Below are 18,563 nucleotides of genomic sequence, written 5' to 3'. Positions count from 1 at the left end.
TGCTTTGTTAATAAATGGAGAGTTCCATGTTTCCAGTGGTATAAAAGTTTAACATGCTGTCAAATAGGTCTTCAGATCCAGAGATGAGAATGCTGCTGCCCAAATACGACCCTTCCTTTGGAATGCTACAAAGCAATTTCCTAACTTCAACTTCTCCGATGGCAAAAATAAAGACACGTGTGCTAAAGTGGCACACGGTTTGGGGATTTGCAAATGAATCGTAAAAATTGGCTGTTTTTACCATCTTGCATTTATACTTTTAAATTCCATAAATATGACAAATAATATACTTCTACATGCCAGGTTATACATTATGCATTTTGTGTTGTTAAAGCAGTAGAATAAGTTTAGGTATGATAGGAAAGTACACCCTGCATATTTATTCCCAAAATTTCAATCCCCCCACCCCCCAAAAAATGGGGGAAATCTGGAAATGTTACATCGTTGCCCCTGCCTCAGTGCTGCTGCCACCGGGGCTGGGCAAGACAGGGACAGAAGGAGGGAGAAGAGAGAGGAGGTGGAAGCCACAAGGAGGGAGGAGCGCCCCCCCCCCGGAGGGAGAGGCACGCGGCAGCTCACATGAACTCCCACTAGCCCACAGCCACAAAAACCTGCTGTGGCCCTCAGCAGCCAGGGGGATCCAGCAGGCCAAGAACCCACAGAGACTAACACCAGACACAGCATAGGAAATCGTTCACTTAGCAAGCAGCCTGTTTTGACAGCTACAGCAACAAATTGCTATGTAGGAGGTATCTCAACACTCCTCCAAACCAGTCCCTCCTCTTCCTTGGCTGGAGGGCTCACAGGTGGCCTCTGAACCGCTTCAGGTCAGCACCAACCCTCCAGAGGGATCAGGGGCACCAACCTGCTGCCCCACCAAAGGAAACATCCAAGGAGACCCTCTCTGAGGGAAATCTCCACTGTCTTCCTTCTTCCCTGGAGCGTGATTGGGCTCACCAGATTTACCTGACTCATTTTTATTGAACACAATCTAAAAAAGCACCACAGTAACAACAAACATGTGAACTGAACTAAAACTGTGGTTTCAATGTTACAGTCAGCAAAGTCAAAGCTTAACATCATTTTTTAAAATTGAATAAGACTTGTAAATATTTAATACAGCATGTAGATCAAGGCAGGTCACCATGTGAGTCTGTCTGTAGCAGGCGAAAAGAGCCCGAGTCCAGCAGCACCTGAAAGACTCACAATGTTTGTGGCCCCAGGGGAGGCTTCCGGGAGTCACTTCTTCTCCTTAAATTTAAGGGGGGGAGCCAAAGGCATTGAAAACGGCTCCCCCATAAGAGCAGATGCCCACTCAGGCCTTCCAGCAGTGGCCAGTCTTCACAAGGACTCCTGCCTTCCTCCTTAGGCCCCTCTGATTCCACCACAAGAGGAGAGACAAACAGGTAAGAATTTGAGTTTGGGTTGTAGTTTGCATTCATAGCTTTGATTCTTTATTTGCATGTTTGTGATTTTTATCCCCTTGCATCTACAAATCAACAAAACAAACTCTCCCATACTCTTAAAGGTGCAACTTGTCTACTGCTTCATACTCTCCCAGTTCTTCAGGACTGAAAAAAAGATTCATTTGAATCTGCCAAGTTTGCCTAATATTGTTACCCATTTTATGAACCAAGAACTCTCTAGAAAAGGAACTTTTTCTGCAAAAAAAAAAAAGCATTGTGAATCTCCTGTCCCATCTCTCTGCCTGCCTTCTTGCTCCCCCTTTTTTCAAAGACCACCACCTGGTGCTCATAGTTTCCTGTGGGGCCAAGATGCCCCTGGAATAGCCAGAGTGCCCCCCCCCCCGGCCATGCTGGTCATTCACATCCTTGCTTAACCCAAAGTCACTACTACGCACCCTGGGCTCCCTTTTCAGAATCATACCACTCCAGTCTTCTTTGCAACTATCCTGGCTTCCAGTTTGTTTCTGCACTCAATTCACAGCACAGGTATTGACCTTTAAAGTTTGGGATGACTTCCTTCAATATGAACCTCCCAACCTTGCTGGTTGTCTTCAGAGGCCTTTCGCTTCAGGTGCCCTTGTCATCTGAGGCAATGGACCTTTGGACACTTAATGTGACGGGTCCTTCTCCTCTGAGGAAAGGAAGACATCTTACAGGTGATTCCCGCCATCCATTTAGGGAGGCAGGAACTAAATTATTTCTGTGCCGTGGGAGTCCCTCATCTCTCTTAGTACCGGCAACTCCAAAAAGCAGTAAGAATGTATAACAACCATCCTGCATAAACTGGAGCTCAGAGAACAGTAACAGTCATAGCAATAGTATCAAGAAACCAAAAGAATTCAGGTAACAGGTAGGAATATATAAAGGATAGATCAGGGGTGTCAAACATGTGGCCCAGGGGCTGAAAGGCCCCCGGAGGGCTCCTATCAGGCCCCTAAGCAACTGGCTGTCATCTGCTTCCTTCTCCTTATCTCTAGCTTCCTTCTGCATCACAACTTGCTTTGCAAGGTTTGCTCAATAACACAAGAGCCACAGAGCAAAACCTCTATTTTCTCCATTGGCTGAGGCTCCTCCACTGGGGAGGAAGGGGGGGAGGGATAGCTTGCTTTACCAGGCTCTCTCAATCACAGCAGAGCTACTGAGCCAAGCCTCTCTTCCTTCTATTGGCTGAAGTTCTTAATCCTCTAGGGAGGGAGAGAAAGAACCAGAGCCTCCTGGATCCCATGGGAGAAATACAAAGAAAGCACCTTTAAATGCAACGAGTGCTACTGTTTTAAGCATGTTTCAAGGGTTTTTTACAAAAAAGTCTTTTATTGTGTTTGTGTCCTTTATAAAGTTTGTATCTCTACTTTGTTGTTGTTCAATCGCACAGTCGAGTCTGACACGTTGTGACCCCATGGACCAAGTCACACCAGGCCTTCCTGTCTTCCACCATCCTCCGAAGTCCTTTCTACTACCTAATCTTAAATAGGTGCACACATTGCCTGGCCGGACGTGGCCCAGTCCGGCAAGGTCTTATTTATGTCAGATCCGGCCCACATAACAAATGAGTTGGACACCCCTTGGATATAGTTAAGTACTAGACTCAGCTCATAGTTTGAAGAAGAGTTCGGGTGAACAAGATGTCTTCCTTTCCTCAGAGAAGAAAGACCCTTCATGCAGCTTAATTGTTTTAATTTTAAACTGTTTTGATTCTTTTAGTCTGCTGGAAGCTGCCCTGAGTCCACTATGAGAAAAATGGTTTTCATTCTTAGCCATTTAAGAGGAACTTCCCTGAATGGTTCCATGTGTAGCCTCCATGTGTGAAGCCTGTGGATTTGGAAGGTGCGGGGGGGTGTTGGGGAGGGACGGTGGCTCAGTGGTAGAGCATCTGCTTGGGAAGCAGAAGGTCCCAGGTTCAATCCCCGGCATCTCCAAAAAAGCGTCCAGGCAAATAGGTGTGAAAAACCTCAGCTTGAGACCCTGGAGAGCTGCTGCCAGTCTGAGTAGACAATACTGACTTTGCTGGACCGAGGGTCTGATTCAGTAGAAGGCAGCTTCAGAGGTTCATATGTCTTGAGAGTGGCACTTCTGAGGAAATGCCGTATGGAGGGTGGTTGGAAATGCAATTGCCCTCAGACTATGGCAGTACTGATGACAATGCAGACATCTGTCTGAAGAAAAGCTAACATGGTCTTTATAGGAGGATTCATGAAGTGTTTCCTTTTGCACAACCAGGTAAACACTTTCCAGGAAGTGTTGCATATCCTGCTTGTTGAATGGCTCCTCAATGCTAACAAGGTGTCTGTCACGCTGGATGAATAACCTACGCGTCGGAAGATGTCCCTCTCCAACTTCAGATTGTCAGTCACAGCCACTCTGGGTGAGGATGCCAGATCAGACCCTGCTGCAACATACCTGGAGAAATTGGGAGTGGTAGAAAAGGTGCAACTGCCACCTCCTGGAGGCAACATGGCCATAGAGAAGCCACTACGATTACTTCCGCCCTTTCCTCCTTGATTCTCTGTATCTTGGTATGATCACTATGGTGGAAACATTAAGAGAAGACCTGTTGGCCACTAGGACATTAGGGCATCTTTTGAGTCTGCTTATGGATGATAGAATCGAGAGAAGAATCAGGGAGGTTGATGGTTTGGAGACATAAAAGGCCCACTGATGGAAGGCCAAATTGGGATACGATCAGGTGACAGCAGTCCCTACTGAGCCAGTCTGCTTTCACATTTGTTGATCCTTGAGGGTGTTTTGCTCTTATGGATGCTAGACTGACCTCTGCCCAGGTCAGGAGTTGGATGGCTTCCTTGTGAAGCCTGAACGATCTGCAGTCCCCTTGTTGGTGGATGTTTTGGTTGAGATGTTGGCCGGACCAAAACATGCTGTATTATTTGAGGTTTGAAGGGAAGCAGTGCCAGACAATTGCTCCAGGGCCATCTAGTCCAACCCCCTGCACAATGCAGGAAACTCACAAATACCTCCCCCTAATTCACAGGATCCACATTGCTGTCAGATGGCCATCTAACCTCTGTTTCAAAACCTCCAAGGAAGGAGAGCCCACCGCCTCCCAAGGAGGAAGCCTGTTCACTGAGGAACTGATCTATCAATCAGGAAGTTCTTCTAATGTTGAGCTGGAAACGCTTTTGGTTTAATTTCAATCCATTGGTTCTGGTCCTACTTCTGGGCAACATAGAACAATTCCACCCCATCCTCTATATGACAGCTCTTCAAGTATTTGAAGATGGTGATCCTATCACCTCTCAACCGCCTCCTCTCCAGGTAAAACGTGTCCAGCTCCTTCAACCTTTCTTCATAGGACTTGGTCTCCAGACCCCTCACCATCTTCGTCGCCCTCCTCTGGACCTATTTCAGGGTTGCTGCCAATCCAGACAGACTGAGAATATTTGTCTCACTGATAAAATGTGGTATCTCTTCCCTTGAAGGAGGTCAGTCATGTTGGTCCACCATACAAGGCTGGATTCCACTGGAGCTGGAACTTGCATTACAGTATCCTTCTCCATTACCTGGACCTGAAAGGGTCTGAAAAGCATCTGGAGAGATCTGGAGTCAAGGATCCCCATTGGATGGCTTCAGTGTTGGAAATTAACAGTCCCATCAACTTTGCAAATGTCATTAGTGCTAAATAAATGAGAATCACCTGGCTTTGATCACATATGAACATACGAAGCTGCTTCTACTGAATCAGACCCTCTGTCCATCCAAGTCAGTATTGTCTTCTCAGACTGGCAGCGGCTCTCCAGGGTCTCAAGCTGAGGATTTTCACACCTATTTGCCTGGACCCTTTTTTGGAGATGGATGGTTGTTTGGGTGTCCTGGATTGACTTGGCCTCAGAGCTTGACCTGCGAAGAAGAAGAAGAAGAAGAAGAAGAAGAAGAAGAAGAAGAGAAGAGAAGAAGAAGAAGAAGAAGAAGAGAAGAAGAAGAAGAAGAAGAAGAAGAAGAAGAAGAAGAAGAAGAAGAAGAAGAAGAAGAAGAAGAAGAAGAAGAAGAAGAAGAAGAAGAAGAAGAAGAAGAAGAAGAAGAAGAAGAAGAAGAAGAAGAAGAAGAAGAAGAAGAAGAAGAAGAAGAAGAAGAAGAAGAAGAAGAAGAAGAAGAAGAAGAAGAAGAAGAAGAAGAAGAAGAAGAAGATGATGATATTGGATTTATATCCCGCCCTCCACTCCGAAGAGTCTCAGAGCGGCTCACAATCTCCTTTACCTTCCTCCCCCACAACAAACACCCTGTGAGGTGGGTGGGGCTGGAGAGGACTCTCACAGCAGCTGCCCTTTCAAGGACAACCTCTGCAGAGCTCTGGCTGACCCAAGGCATGCTAGCAGGTGCAAGTGGAGGAGTGGGGAATCAAACCCGGTTCTCCCAGATAAGAGTCCGCACACTTAACCACTACACCAAACTGGCTCCCTGGAGGGCAGGAGCTGCTCCTGTTGGCAGCAGAGGACAGGACTCGCAATAAGGAATCTAAATTAAGGGCGGGAAGGTACTTGCTGGTTATTAGGGAAAACCTTTCTATGGTAAGATCCCCATCTGAATCTCCCGCCAGGAGGCTAGCATTGGGAGACTAAGTAAAGCGACAGGAAGATCAGGAGCCTTGGGTTTTGTGAGTCAAAATGGCTGCTGGTTGAAGTTGAAGGACAGGAGTGGGCTGTTGGATGCAGTGTGGTCTTAGTAGGGTGGGAGTTTTTCACACACTTTTCCTGGAGAGTCAAGGCATCTGCGGAGTCACAGGCAAGCTGAAAAGACATGCTGGCTCTGACTTGGTTGAGCTCAGCAGTGACTACTGTGAGTAAAGCCCCAGGCCCTCTCTCAGGCAAAAAGCCATCTGCAGAGCCCTCCACCAACATCGAAGGAAGGGTTTCCGGAACAAGCTGAATGGCCGGTCCTGGTAACTAGCTTTCTTTGTGCCGGGGGTGGGGATAACTCTGAGAGGAAAAACCAGATAGAGAGGTAAAGGTTTAAAGAAGTTTGAAAAGAGACTTGAAGCTTCAAAGGTCGTAGAATGGGGAAGAGGAAGGAAAGGAAAGAACTTCAGTGGCTAAACGGTATGCAGAGGCAGGAAGGGAAACGGAAAGAGATGGGTGACTCCCATGTCTCAGGAAGAATGTCATTCCTGCCTCTCTAAACGGATGGTGGGAATCACCCATAAGAGGTCTTCCTTTCCTTTCAGAGGCAGAAAGGCCCTTCTTGGTCATGGCACCAAACCTTTAGCTCTTCCACCCCAGGGGGATTCATCTGTCCCCTCTATCGTTATCTTCTGCCAGTGGGTGATGTCTTTTCTGTTTGGTTTGGCATTTATTTTATTTATTTAGCAGATTTATTTTCTGCCCACCCCCATATGGGCATTCCTTTTCTGATGCTCCTTCCTGTTGATGTTTCAACTGTCTGCAGCGTTGAGGGCCCTAACTGAATGGCAAGGCAGAATAAAAACATTATAGATACCATGTAAAGAATAAAAACAGCAAACTGAGTCTGGCTTCCTAACTCACAAGGAGAACTCACGGTTAGCGGATAGTGTCCACTCTGAATAGCCCCTCTGGCTCAACAGCACAGGGCCAGGGAGTGGCCAATAAAGGCCATCTCCTCACTTCCCTGGAACTTCCACACGTGCTTCACCTGGTCTCCACCATCAGGCAGAAGAGCAAGAGAGCAACTCCTGGCTGGTGTCTAGGGAGAAGCAGAGGGGTAAGTGGAGGCAAAACCAGTGGAATCAAAAATGGAAGAAACCGGGGGGGGGGGGGAGGGTGAATAAAAAGGCCTGGGTAAGTGAATAGAAGGCACACAAAGTGAAGCTGCTTAGATTTATGGCAATTTGTACCTGATTGTTCATACTAAAGCCATTACGGGATGATTAGAGAAAAAGGTGAAGCTTTAAGTCCAGTGAAGAAATCAATAGAAACGTCTGGAGCAATTCTGCTGCACAAGGAAAAGGACTATTTACTGTATGCTGGGCTTCCCGAGTTCCAGCCTGCATGTCTGGGGGGTGGGGGAGAGAGGAAAGCAACAGTCGGGTGGAGGTGGGGAGGCAGGGGCCAAACAGGGCAAGGCGGTCTTCTGAGAAGGGTTGGAGTGGCCAAGGATTGAGAGATTCAAGCTCAAATCCACACTCCCTGCAGGCCAGTCACTCCCTTTCAGCCTAAAGTAACTCACATGGATTTAGAGAGGATTTTTTTTTGGGGGGGGGGGGGCTGGTATCATGCCACCCCAACCCATTCCTTGGAAGATCTAATAGCTGTAATAAAACCAGATGCCAGACTTCTCCATCACACTCCCCTGCCGGCTCCTCAAAAGCAGTGGCTCCACCACACTTCCTGCAACCACCATCTTGGTCGCCAGGACACCAACAGCACACTGGCCTTCCTACGCCCATCAACAAAGTATCTCAGCTCGCCTCCTGCCTTCTCATGCTCAAGTTCAATCCCTGACTTCCTGGTTTGCAGGAAGCCATATTTTGGCCATACCTCCAAATCAGGCAAAAACAGGTTGCTGACCTGTCACTGTTGCCCCTCAACTGCTCCTCTCTTCATTCACACTGAAGGACTTGGAGCCTGCACAGAGCTACAATTCAGCTGTGAAAATCCCTCTCCCTCCAGCAAAGCTGGCTTGCACTGTGTGCTTCGCCTTCACCACTGAGTTCCTTTCATTCCACTGCACCAGTGACACAAGCAGGGATTTTTTTTTGCCGGGGTCCAAAGGAACAGAGCTGCGTCTGGGCTGGCCAGGGCTCCAGCCAGCCCAACCCGCCATGCAGCAGCCATGTGCTCACAGGCCAGCAAACTGGGTGTGGCCTAATATGCAAACGGAATCCTCTGGGCTTTGATACTAAAGAAAACACCACTGGACATGAGGAAACACCTTTGAGGCTTCTAACTGCAGTCCCTTTCCCCTTGAAATTCTTCTTCTGAGCAGTACAGGAAGCTTCCCCCCCTTTATTTCTTACATGAATGTTGTCCAGCTGCCTCCTTCAGATGCTCTGCATCCAACGCCTGTAGCAAAGACCACCTCCTTCAACCTCAAATGATCACAACCTGCCATGCCGATAGCCACGCTGGCTGTGCTGTGTGCAAGAACAAGGTATGTAACACTGAAACCCGCAAACTGTTTAACATTCATTCAAAGTAAGTTTGCTCAAAGCAGAAGTCAAACTAATTTTGAAGCAGCTCTACTGTTCAGATTGAGAAATCCATTCCAGATGTAACAGAGAACTATGATTTGCCATAAACCACAAAATGAGGAAGGCGGAAACTGGAGCACACAGGTCTGAGGCACAATTACAGACAACCAACCAATGTGTGGCCGCTACGTGTGAACTGGCATGCAAATGAAGTATGTGCATTTGTCATTCAGGAACTCCCACAGAGCCTCATGGAGCCCCACCATAAGGAAGGGTGTTTAAGGATACCTTCTGGACAGTCATGCAGGTTTCTTGTGCAGCCAGTGTAACTGGGAACACAGAGGGGTCTACTGACTAGGACAATGCCTCTATGCTCAGTTTCCACCTTGGTACCAACTCTGCATTCATTGCACCATGAACTGGCTCCCCTCTTGCAGCACAGACACGAATCATCTAGAAGCACGAGAACTTAAGGGCAGCATGCAGGATACAGCCGGGGGACCACCTCGTTCACCACCCTCCTTCACACAGGAGTCAGTCACCTGCACAGCACAGAAGCCACATTCTTCTTTGTCCTGGTGATGCCTCCTAGGCTGACTGCCACCAGAGGTTCATGTTCCTCTCAGTCTGGGAGGCACTTGGGAGGGACGATGGCTCTGTGGTAGAGCATCTGCTTGGGAAGCAGAAGGTCCCAGGTTCAATCCCTGGCATCTCCAAAAAAGGGTCCAGGCAAATAGGTGTGAAAAGTCTCAGCTTGAAAATCCCCTGGAGAGCCGCTGCCAGTCTGAGAAGACAATACTGACTTTTATGGACCAAGTGTCTGATTCAGTATAAGGCAGCTTCACATGTTCATATGTCTTTCATATGTTCACTGATGGGCTCCTCCGCCCTCCAAGAATCTGTCCCTCTCAAAGCCCCCCCCCCCCCAGTGTTCCAGACTATCCCCACACCCACTGGCATTAAATGCCACCATTTCATTACTGCTGAGTGAAGAAGTATTTGGTAAAGAACCCTGTCCAGTGCCTTTATACCTATTATTCTTAGTTACTGCTGTTATTATTTACTGTATTTATATTTTGTCTTTCTCACTGAGACTCAAAGCAGATTACTGTCCAGACATCTAATGAAACAGCATCTGTCAATACAATCAATATGAGGAGACATTTATTTATTTACCTTAGATTTCTATCCCACCCTGTGCGCAAGCGGACATCTCATGAGCAATGGGGCCACGAGCATAATGTCTTCCAGGCGACCCTGATCCACAAACTTGTTCACCACCCCAAAGAACCACAAAGGTTTGCTGAGGCCCAGCTTCCTTTCGCAGAAACCCTCAGCAGGCTTTGTTCCTCTACATGATTAGCAATTCTTTATTTAACAGTTCGTTTCTTCTAATTTATTTGGAACAGGTATTATGTTAGCTGGCCTATTATCTCCAGTTTTTCAACATTGGTAATGCATTTAAAGTCCTTCCTGCAAACAGAGGCTCTTCCTGTGTGGGTCCATGCCTTACATTTTCCACAGTAAAAAGACACAGACTCCATTAAGTAGGCTTCTCTGCTCGCTCCCCATCTTCCCTAAGCAATCTTTTTGTCACCCAACGGCCCAAGAGGTTCACTGGCCAGTTTCCTGCCCCTGATATGTAGGAAGAAATGCTTATTGCTCTTCAGATTCTTCTCTTGCTCACCTTACGGCCAACTCACGTTGGCTCTGCCACATCCTGCACTCCTTTCCCCCTAACTCTGTTCCAGCCAGGCTTCTGGTTTTGTGAAGGAGGCCTCCTTGTGTGTGGGTGTGGGGGGGGCGTGGATTGATCACACCAGCCTCCTCCAGGCTAGGCAGAGCCATCCCTGATCTGAGGCAAACTGTCTGGGGGGCGTCACTCAAGGTGGCTTTAAATAACTTCTCACCATGGGGGGGGGGGGCTGGACTCTTCTGACTGTTCTTTTCAGATTCCTTCTGAATAGTTCCCTCCTCGTTGGAGGAGCCTTCCCAATCACATGAATGCTGATCTTAATAGCACTGTGCTCCCTGCTCCCAACCATCTTGCGCTCAAGCTCCACCCAGAACCAAGCCCAGGGTCATATCCCCTCATTCTAGTTGTCTCCAAGTTCAGCTGTTCCAGGGCAGAGTCCAGAGTATCCAAAAACCTCAAGCGCACACTGACCCTCATCTCCTTCTCTGTCTTGCATCACGGCCCCAGTAGTAAGCCAGCAGGCACCCCTCCTCCTGTCCAGTGACCCTGCTTAAGTGAAGCCACCTGCCCTGGGGGATCGTCGAGGGGAGCAGAACCTGGGGAGTGAGTGGCAGGGAGGGGCTACTCTGGGTTGCACTGCTACTCCCTCTAGAAAAGCAGCTCCTGGCAAAGCTAGGAATCAACCTAAGCCAAATCAGTGTCCTAAGAGACAGGGCCTTACCTTGTAGAGTTTCAGACTGGCCTCATGCCTGGAGTTGACTGTATGCAGACGCAGCTTCTCCAGGCTGTTGGTGTAATAGTCACAAGCGTTGCACTTCAGATGCACGGGGTTGCCGATGGCCACACACTTGAGCCTCCACTCATTGGCCTTGCCCCCCTCCTTGATGTGGGCCACCAGCTGGAACTTCTGCACATGTTTGTCAGTCTTGCAGTGGAGCTGAAAATTAGCCTTGAGCTGAGTGTTGTAGCGGCACAACTTGCACTGGTACGAGTCCCCCGTCACAGCCTTCCACTCCTCTTCCGGCAGGCTGCGCTCTATGTTCATATGGAGCCCCAGCAGGTCCAAATTGTCTGTGCTGAACTTGTTGCAGACGGCACACTGGAAGAGCTTCAGAGATGGGTCATTGGTCTGCGTGAAGGTCTCCCCTAGGTTCATGAGCTCCTCGGACACCAGCGGCCCACCCCCGAGCCGCATGTCCAGGGGGATCTCTCCACCCACTGCACAAAGAAAAGAGAAAAGCAGTCAGGAAGCAAAGGTGGGCTGAAGGCTCTCTCTCTCTCTCCCCATCCCCTCTGTGAGTGCCCTGCAGGGCACCAGGAAGCCTTGAGCACCAAAGGACCACAAGGGGCCCGCCCAGAAACAAGTGAGATGCTTTTGGACACATGCCCCTTTCCCCTCCCCCTCTCCCATTCTCACCCCAAGGCCTGAAGGGGACATTTTTGGGGAAAGCCTCTAGTCTAGGGAAGTGTTCTCTCTGTTGGGAGGAAAGAAACACGCTTATCAAGCACACTGAGTAAGGCAGGAGCTCACACTGCTGCAGACCTCTTAGCCGAAGACCGCAGTAGCGGTCACTGTCAAATTTAAACAGGCTCCTCAACAAGAAATACACTGGGGTGGCGGAGGCACATCTTGGGAAAACATTGTCGAATGCTGTAGAATGCAAGACAACCCTAAGCATTTGTCCCCATAGGCCAGTTGGCTCCACAGCACACAGCTGCCCCCTCCCCCGCCCCACGCCTCCTGCTTCACACCAGCCTCAGCAGGGGAAGCAAAGGAAAGAGAGCTTAGGAAGAGCAGAAGGTTTGCTTCACATTTTCAGGGCCAGAAGCTTTGGATCTTTCAGTCACTGACTCTGAGTGACACCAGCCTCCACCAACATATATTACTCAGTGCTGTTCTACAGATTAGCTGAGGATTTGAATGCATTGCTACTCATCAATTACAGGAATGCTTCTGCCCAGATAGATCACACAGCAACAAATGGAAGCTTTAACAGTGAGGGCTACACACTGATTCTAAGCCCAGATAATAAAACCTTCCTTTTGTTTACTATAATGCTGTCAGTTTCTATTTTCAACTTTTATTTTACACCTATTTTCCATCTCAGCAAAAACAACTATATGTTTAGGGTGCTGCAGCATAATGCTGTATAATTTCAGTTTTTAAAAAACATTATTTATATCACAGAAAATTATACATAAGGTTGTACATTGTCCAGAAATTTCACACGCCAATACAGGATGAATGTTAAAAGAGCTGAATACTAATCTATTCTTTGGAGTGTTCTTCCGTTCTCTCTTTTAAGGCTAGTTGTGTTAATAGCACAATATCCCCGACTCATCTTTTGCATCAGCACATCCCGGAGAGCCAGGAGGGTTCCGATTTCCATTCTGCACAGATCCCTCTTCCTTGCAGCTGCCAGTCATGCAGCCACAAGGTCTATGGGGTCCACTGTCAAGGTAGCAGAACCATGCCAATACTGCTCACTATTATATAGTCTGGGATTTCTCACCACAGCTTGTCCCCAAAAGGGTGTTACTGGACAGTCCTAAATACATGTGTTATATCAGCATGTAAAAACGTTTATGGATTAGCTACAGCAAAGTGCTGGCAATGTCGAGCTTAAAAGGAGATGCAATGACTGTATCTCAACTATTTTTGAATAAAAATAAGGCACTTACACTTTTACATGTCACGTATTTAGCAAACAGTACAATTAAGAACAAGCACAGGTAATCAAATTTCAGTTTGATAACAAAATGAACAGAGCACAGATACTGCAATGCCCCCCCTGCAATTTCCATTAGCCCCACAAAGAGCTTGGAAAACCCAGTCTTCCTCTGCAGCTTTTGCATTTCCAGAAATATCTCCGCTCTCAGAAAAAAACTCTCTGCTTTGGGTACCCACTAGGGGCAAAAGCTCGGTATAAATACTTGAATGAACATGCAGAAATACAAAGAAGGGAGCACAGAAGTAAGACAAGCCTTTCTAAGTCATAGTTTGCTGTTTGTGCTTCTGGAAGCTCAAACCGTGGTTAGCGGCACGAATGGAGCCACCATCATCACATCTCCTCCCCACCCCACCCCGGTCCAAAGAAAGGACAAGTTCAGGGACGTGAGGCAGGCATGCCAGGTAGCACTCAGGTGTACTCAGTACACACCAGCTAAGCCAGGTGACACAAAACTTGGGTCCGGGTGCAGAAACAGCAGTCCTGTTGCAAACAGGGAAGAACATAGTGGCCTACCACTGGATTCAAACTTCCGTCTAGTGATGAGCAAATCTCACCTCACTGCAGTCAGCCTTCCCAGAAGGACTCTGTCCTTTATACAGCAAAAAAAACAAGCACAAAATGGAAACTCATGGAGCAAATGGGTGCCAAGGAGAAAGTTGTATTCCATGAGTCCACCTCCTCACCCAAGTTGTCACATTAATCCAGATGACTTCAACATTATAGCCACACTGCTTCACCTACAAACGCCTCCTGCAATGGGCCCAGGAAGATTCCTCTGCAGTGTGGCCACAGGAGCTTGGCATTTCTTCACTCACCCTGCCACCCCCCCTCCTTCAGCTCCTGGCTCAGCCATTCCTGCCACTGACTCAGAAGGGACCTCCTCCTCTAAGGTGCCCACGGCTGCCCTTCTCTCACGCCTTCACAGGAACAACAAGGAGCTGCTGGGGTCTCTGGGCCAACAATCTGCAAATGCCCTAAAGGCAAGGCTTGCACATGCGCTGCAAGACAGCCAACAAAAGAGGCCGTCTTTAGAGAACATACTGGACCAGGGACTTCTAATGAACAGGCAATAAGAACGGTAAATCTCTCGCACAGGAGGCTCAAGCCTCAGGCATTCTGGACTCAAGACAGACAGGCCGAGGCTTTGGTTCTCTCTTGAGGGCAGCTGTGCTGCTCCATGGGGAAAAGCCAGCCTCCTCCTCTGCAGCGAAAGCAGCTGGAGACTTGGGTTTGCTTGAAGCAACCCGCTAACTGCTGGATTTTAAAAATCCCCCCAAGAGGCACAGGGAAAGAGGTAGGTTGGCTCTTCCCAGGGACTTACTCAATGGTTCTTCCACTGAATTTTCTGCAGAATGGTTCTTCTACTGCATACTGTCCCATGGGGCTGGCCAACTGGCAAGGAGTGGTAAAGAACTGCTTCACACGCCTCCTCTGGGGCAGAATTTTTACAGCCAGCCCCAAGGGACACACTTCTTGAAGTCCACCCAGAACATCCACTCAACCACCAATGCTAAGCTTACTTATGGACTTCAGGAGTCCAAGAGCGTCTTAAAGACCTCCCCTGCCACTCATTCTGTTAGGCTTTAAGGGGCTCCTGAACTCAACATCGGTCGTTTTCGCACTCACCTCCAGCCGGTGCGACCCCCCTCTTCACCGCGCAGGATCTGCGCGGATTTCGCACTAAATGCCACGGAGCAGCCTTTTGCGCCGGAAACTCCCGTCGCAAAAGCCGCACAAACGCCAAACTGCTTTTTGGCGATTTACGTTTGAGTGGCTTTTGCGACAGGAGTTTCCAGCGCAAAAGGCTGCTCCGCGGCATTTAGTGCAAAATCCGCGCAGATCCTGCGCGGTGAAGAGGGGGGTCGTGCCGGCTGGAGGTGAGTGCAAAAACGACCATCCTGATCTATCTCCATGGAATTAAAAGTAAGCATTTCTAGCAGTCAGCTGGGCACTAAGACCCCCACCACGCTCAACCTGGTCTGACTGAAGACAAGATTGCAGTGAAATATGTGACTGACCACCCTCACTTTTCTACCAGTTCCAGAACGGATGCCAGGTCCTCCAAAAGTCCTACTGCAGAAATCAAAACACTTGGCATGTCCCAAGCACAAGCCTACCTTAGCTCTGCTCTTACAAGACAGAGTGCCTGAGTTTGCACAGACTCTGTAGAGATGGAAACAAGCATGACTCAAGCATTACTTCGTCCCAACCCATCACTGCAGCTCCAACCTTCCCCAGTCTGCCACCCAATGAACACGTGCACCCCCCAGCAAAGCCACAGTCACAACAGGCATGTCTGCCCAAGACCACCTCACCTAGAGACGGGGCCAGGGAGGCGACTGGGCTGCTGGGGTCCAGCGGGAAGCCGCCCATCAGGAAGGGGGCCTCCGAAGCAGTGCTCTCCATCTTGAGAGTGGGCAGGGTCATGTTCTGCGCCAAGTAGTACTGGTAGAGCTCAGCCTCCGCAGGCAGGCTGCCCAGGCCCAGGTGGCGGCTGTGCTGCTGCTGCTGCTGCATTTGGCTCATGTTCTGCTGCAGCAGCAGCATGTTGTGCATGTGCTTCTCACTGGTCATGTGGATGCGAAGGTTCCTGGCAACGTTGGTCTCGTAGTCACACACTTCACACCGCCAGGTAGGTTTGCTTTTTGGTTTGGTGGGGGAGGGGGTCCCACAGCTGTTCCCTATGTTGGCTGCGGCGGCAGCAGCAGCCGCCGCTGCTGCCGCCGCCGCAGCTGCCCCAGCAGAGTGGCTGAAGACTTGTTCCCCGCCCCCATTCTGCAGGTTCTGCATGTTGTTGAGATGCTTGTCGGACTGCATATGAATACTGAGGTTGCCTTTGGTCGTCGTGGAGTAGTTACAAACCTCACAGCGGAAGGGCTTGTAGCCACACGTGTAGCTCTCTCCCCGTGCCAGCCGCGGGTGGGGTTGCCCGCTTTTGCAGTAGGCACAGGAGCCCCCCGACTCCGGGTGCTTCTCCTTCATGTGAGCCTCAAGCGTCTGCTGGTACTTGTAGTGCCAATTACACTTGGGGCACTTGAGGGTTTTGCAGGAGTTCCGCGAGTGCATCATGGTCATGTGACCGCCAAGCGAGCGGGAGGAGCCCAAGACGGTGTCACACTTGGGGCACTCCACCCCGCTCCCCGAGGGGCATTCCCCACCCCCAAGCTCGCAGAGGGGCCCAGAATGCTGGTGATGGGAGACAAAGCTCCCGTCCTCGCCCTCCATGCTCTCATTTGGTTCCAGTAGGGTGGCATTGTCTTTATTGGCACTTTCATCGCTGAAGTCCAGCCTCCTGCTGCCCTCACTGCCTTCACTGTTAAAGCTTAAACAATTCTTCCTGTTTCCACCATCAAAGACAAAGGAAGAAGCAGAATTAGAAGTCGAAGAAGCCGTGCCCCTGGACAGGCTCGGGAGCACGTTAGGCATTAAGGGAGAAGAAATGCTTTGGTTTGAGAGAGCAAGGTCCTTTCTGCTGCTGCCGCCGCCGCCGCTTCCCACAGCCCCAGGCTCCTGGGGAGGTCTTTCCTCCAACTCCAGCTCACTTGGGAACAGCCCTTTGCACCCCTCATCGTCCTCTTCCTCCTCCTCCTCCTCCTCTTCTTCCTCCTCCTCCTCCTCCACTCCCTCCTCCTCCACTCTCTCCTCCCCAACTGGCTCTCCTTTCTCCGAGAGGCCTCCCTGGTCAGCCAGGTCTTGATTCTCACCCATGGCCCCTCCAGGCTCCTTTGCCTCAGAGGAGGAGCTGGTAGGACTGGAAGCTAGGGGGCCCAGGGGGACTGAGGTAATAGGGGTCTTCAAAGCGGAGCTCGTGAGCCCTCCAAGGTTCAAGAGGGCTGCTGGGGCCAAGAGGCAGGACTGGGGCTGTTCGGTTCCCCTGGCAGCCCCCCCCGGGCTACCTTCTTCCCCTTCCATCCGAATCCCACTGAATTTGCCGTAGAAACTGTGTCCCGGGCCTATGAGGTTAGCTGTGGAAACTAAGGGGTGTGGAAAGGTTTTGTTTTTTGGTTCCAAAAAGCTGATAAGAGGTTCTTTGTCTTTGCCTATCCCTTGGATAAGAGCGGAGATGTTCTTATTGCTAAGAATTTTCCGCTCCTCCTCGCTCAAAGTCATTCGATGGTCATGCACTGCATGGGTCACCAAGGAGCGGACATACCCAAAGGAGAGCTTGCACAAAAAACACATCAGGATGGGCTTCCGCTTCCCGTAGAGCACAAAGCCATCAAATTTGGACAGGTCCACGTTATTTGGAACATCTTTGGATACGCAGGAGCTTTTGGCAGAACCATCGCTATTCAGGTAATCCTTGTTGCTTTTGTGGCGCACATCAAAAACACGGAAGCTGTGCAGGACAGGGCTGACCCCTGCCAGGGTTGAGGTATTCAGGAAGGCCTGGTCTGAGCCCTCAAACCACTTCCCGAAGGATGAGGCTATGTGGAAAGTGTTGATAATCTGTGGATAGACTGGCGCAGCGGAAGTGGGCTCGCCGGGCTTGCCCCCCGCACTGGGGAGAGAGTTCAGGAAGAGGGGAGGGAGAGCCCCACTGGCGGTCCCGTTGCCAGCCCCGCAGACTCCCCCGCCACTCTGGACCAGCTGGCTGAGGCTTTCCACAATGTAGGCCGAGCCATCCGGCTGGTAGACGATCTCCCCCGCCAGGTTCTCCACATCACTCTCCTCCTCCTCCTCCCCCGTGTCACTCCCGCTCTCTTCAGGCAGTGGGAGCAGCGCATGGGAGGCGCCCGGGCAGTGGTGCTCCATGTAGGCCTGCAGGGTGGCAAAGGAGGTGGCACATTCGTTACAGCTGACCTCCTTGCTGGCGGGCTCGGCGCTGGGGCCAGAGGTGGCAGTGGCAGCCCTGTCCGTGGAGCACTCGCCGAAAGGAACCTGCTGGCCCACTAGGGCTGTGTGGCTCTCCGCCGCGGAGAGAGGCTCCATGCTCCCCGGCTGGCTGCTGAGTTCAGTCCAGGGCTGGTGCGGAGGGAGAGCATGCCCATGGTCCTTCCCAGAGATGACGGGCGAGTCACAGCCTTCCATGTCACGGCGGCCCGCATGGAGCGTTCATCGCACCCAGTGTGGCTCAGACCTGAAGGCAGACACAGAGGGGAAGAGGGAAGGGAGGAAGAGAAAGAGGCAGATCAGTCAGGAGGAAGCACAGGCTGACTTCCCACCCCACTCCAGCCCACTGTCAAGCCTGCAAGAGACAGAAGCCCCCAAGGACCCCAGCAGCACCGCAGCAGGGCCCAGTCCAAAGCACTCCGGCTGCCCACCACCCTCTGGCTTGCCTCCAAGACCTTGGCGCCTGTGAAGAAGGGTGCTCAGAGGCGTCCCAGGACCTATGTGTGTGTGGGGGGGGGGGCTGATGCTTGTTCCACCCAAGGCAGGATGGGCAGGAAGAGCAGGCACTGACCGGGGGGGCACAAGGACCGCTGGGGTGCTCTCATCCTGCCCTTCCTCCAATGACCCCCCCAGCCCTGCTTTATCCTGTGAGAGAGACCAGTCACAGCGCCAAGGCTCCTGGCTGCGCCAGTGACTCCCTGGCCCTGCAGGGCTTAGAA

General features: G+C 50.4%; 1 protein-coding gene across 1 annotated transcript in view; it reads right to left on the bottom strand.

Annotated features, from left to right (window-relative positions):
- ZFHX3 (zinc finger homeobox 3) overlaps positions 1-18,085 on the bottom strand; it is a 90,353-nt gene extending 72,268 nt beyond the window's left edge. Inside the window, exons 1-2 of the mRNA XM_060253937.1 lie at positions 15,327-18,085; positions 11,001-11,497 (exon numbers count right to left, since the gene is read on the bottom strand). Of these exons, the coding sequence (XP_060109920.1) occupies positions 11,001-11,497; positions 15,327-18,042 (3,213 nt within the window). The 5' untranslated portion in view covers positions 18,043-18,085. The remainder of the gene's footprint in view (positions 1-11,000; positions 11,498-15,326) is intronic.
- Between the last annotated feature and the right edge of the window lie 478 nt (positions 18,086-18,563).

The sequence above is a fragment of the Heteronotia binoei genome, chromosome 14 (assembly GCF_032191835.1).
Source record: "Heteronotia binoei isolate CCM8104 ecotype False Entrance Well chromosome 14, APGP_CSIRO_Hbin_v1, whole genome shotgun sequence".
In the NCBI taxonomy this organism is placed as follows: Eukaryota; Metazoa; Chordata; class Lepidosauria; order Squamata; family Gekkonidae; genus Heteronotia; species Heteronotia binoei.
The sequence above is the reverse complement of the archived record's forward strand: the minus strand, read 5'-3'. Positions and strand labels throughout refer to the sequence as shown.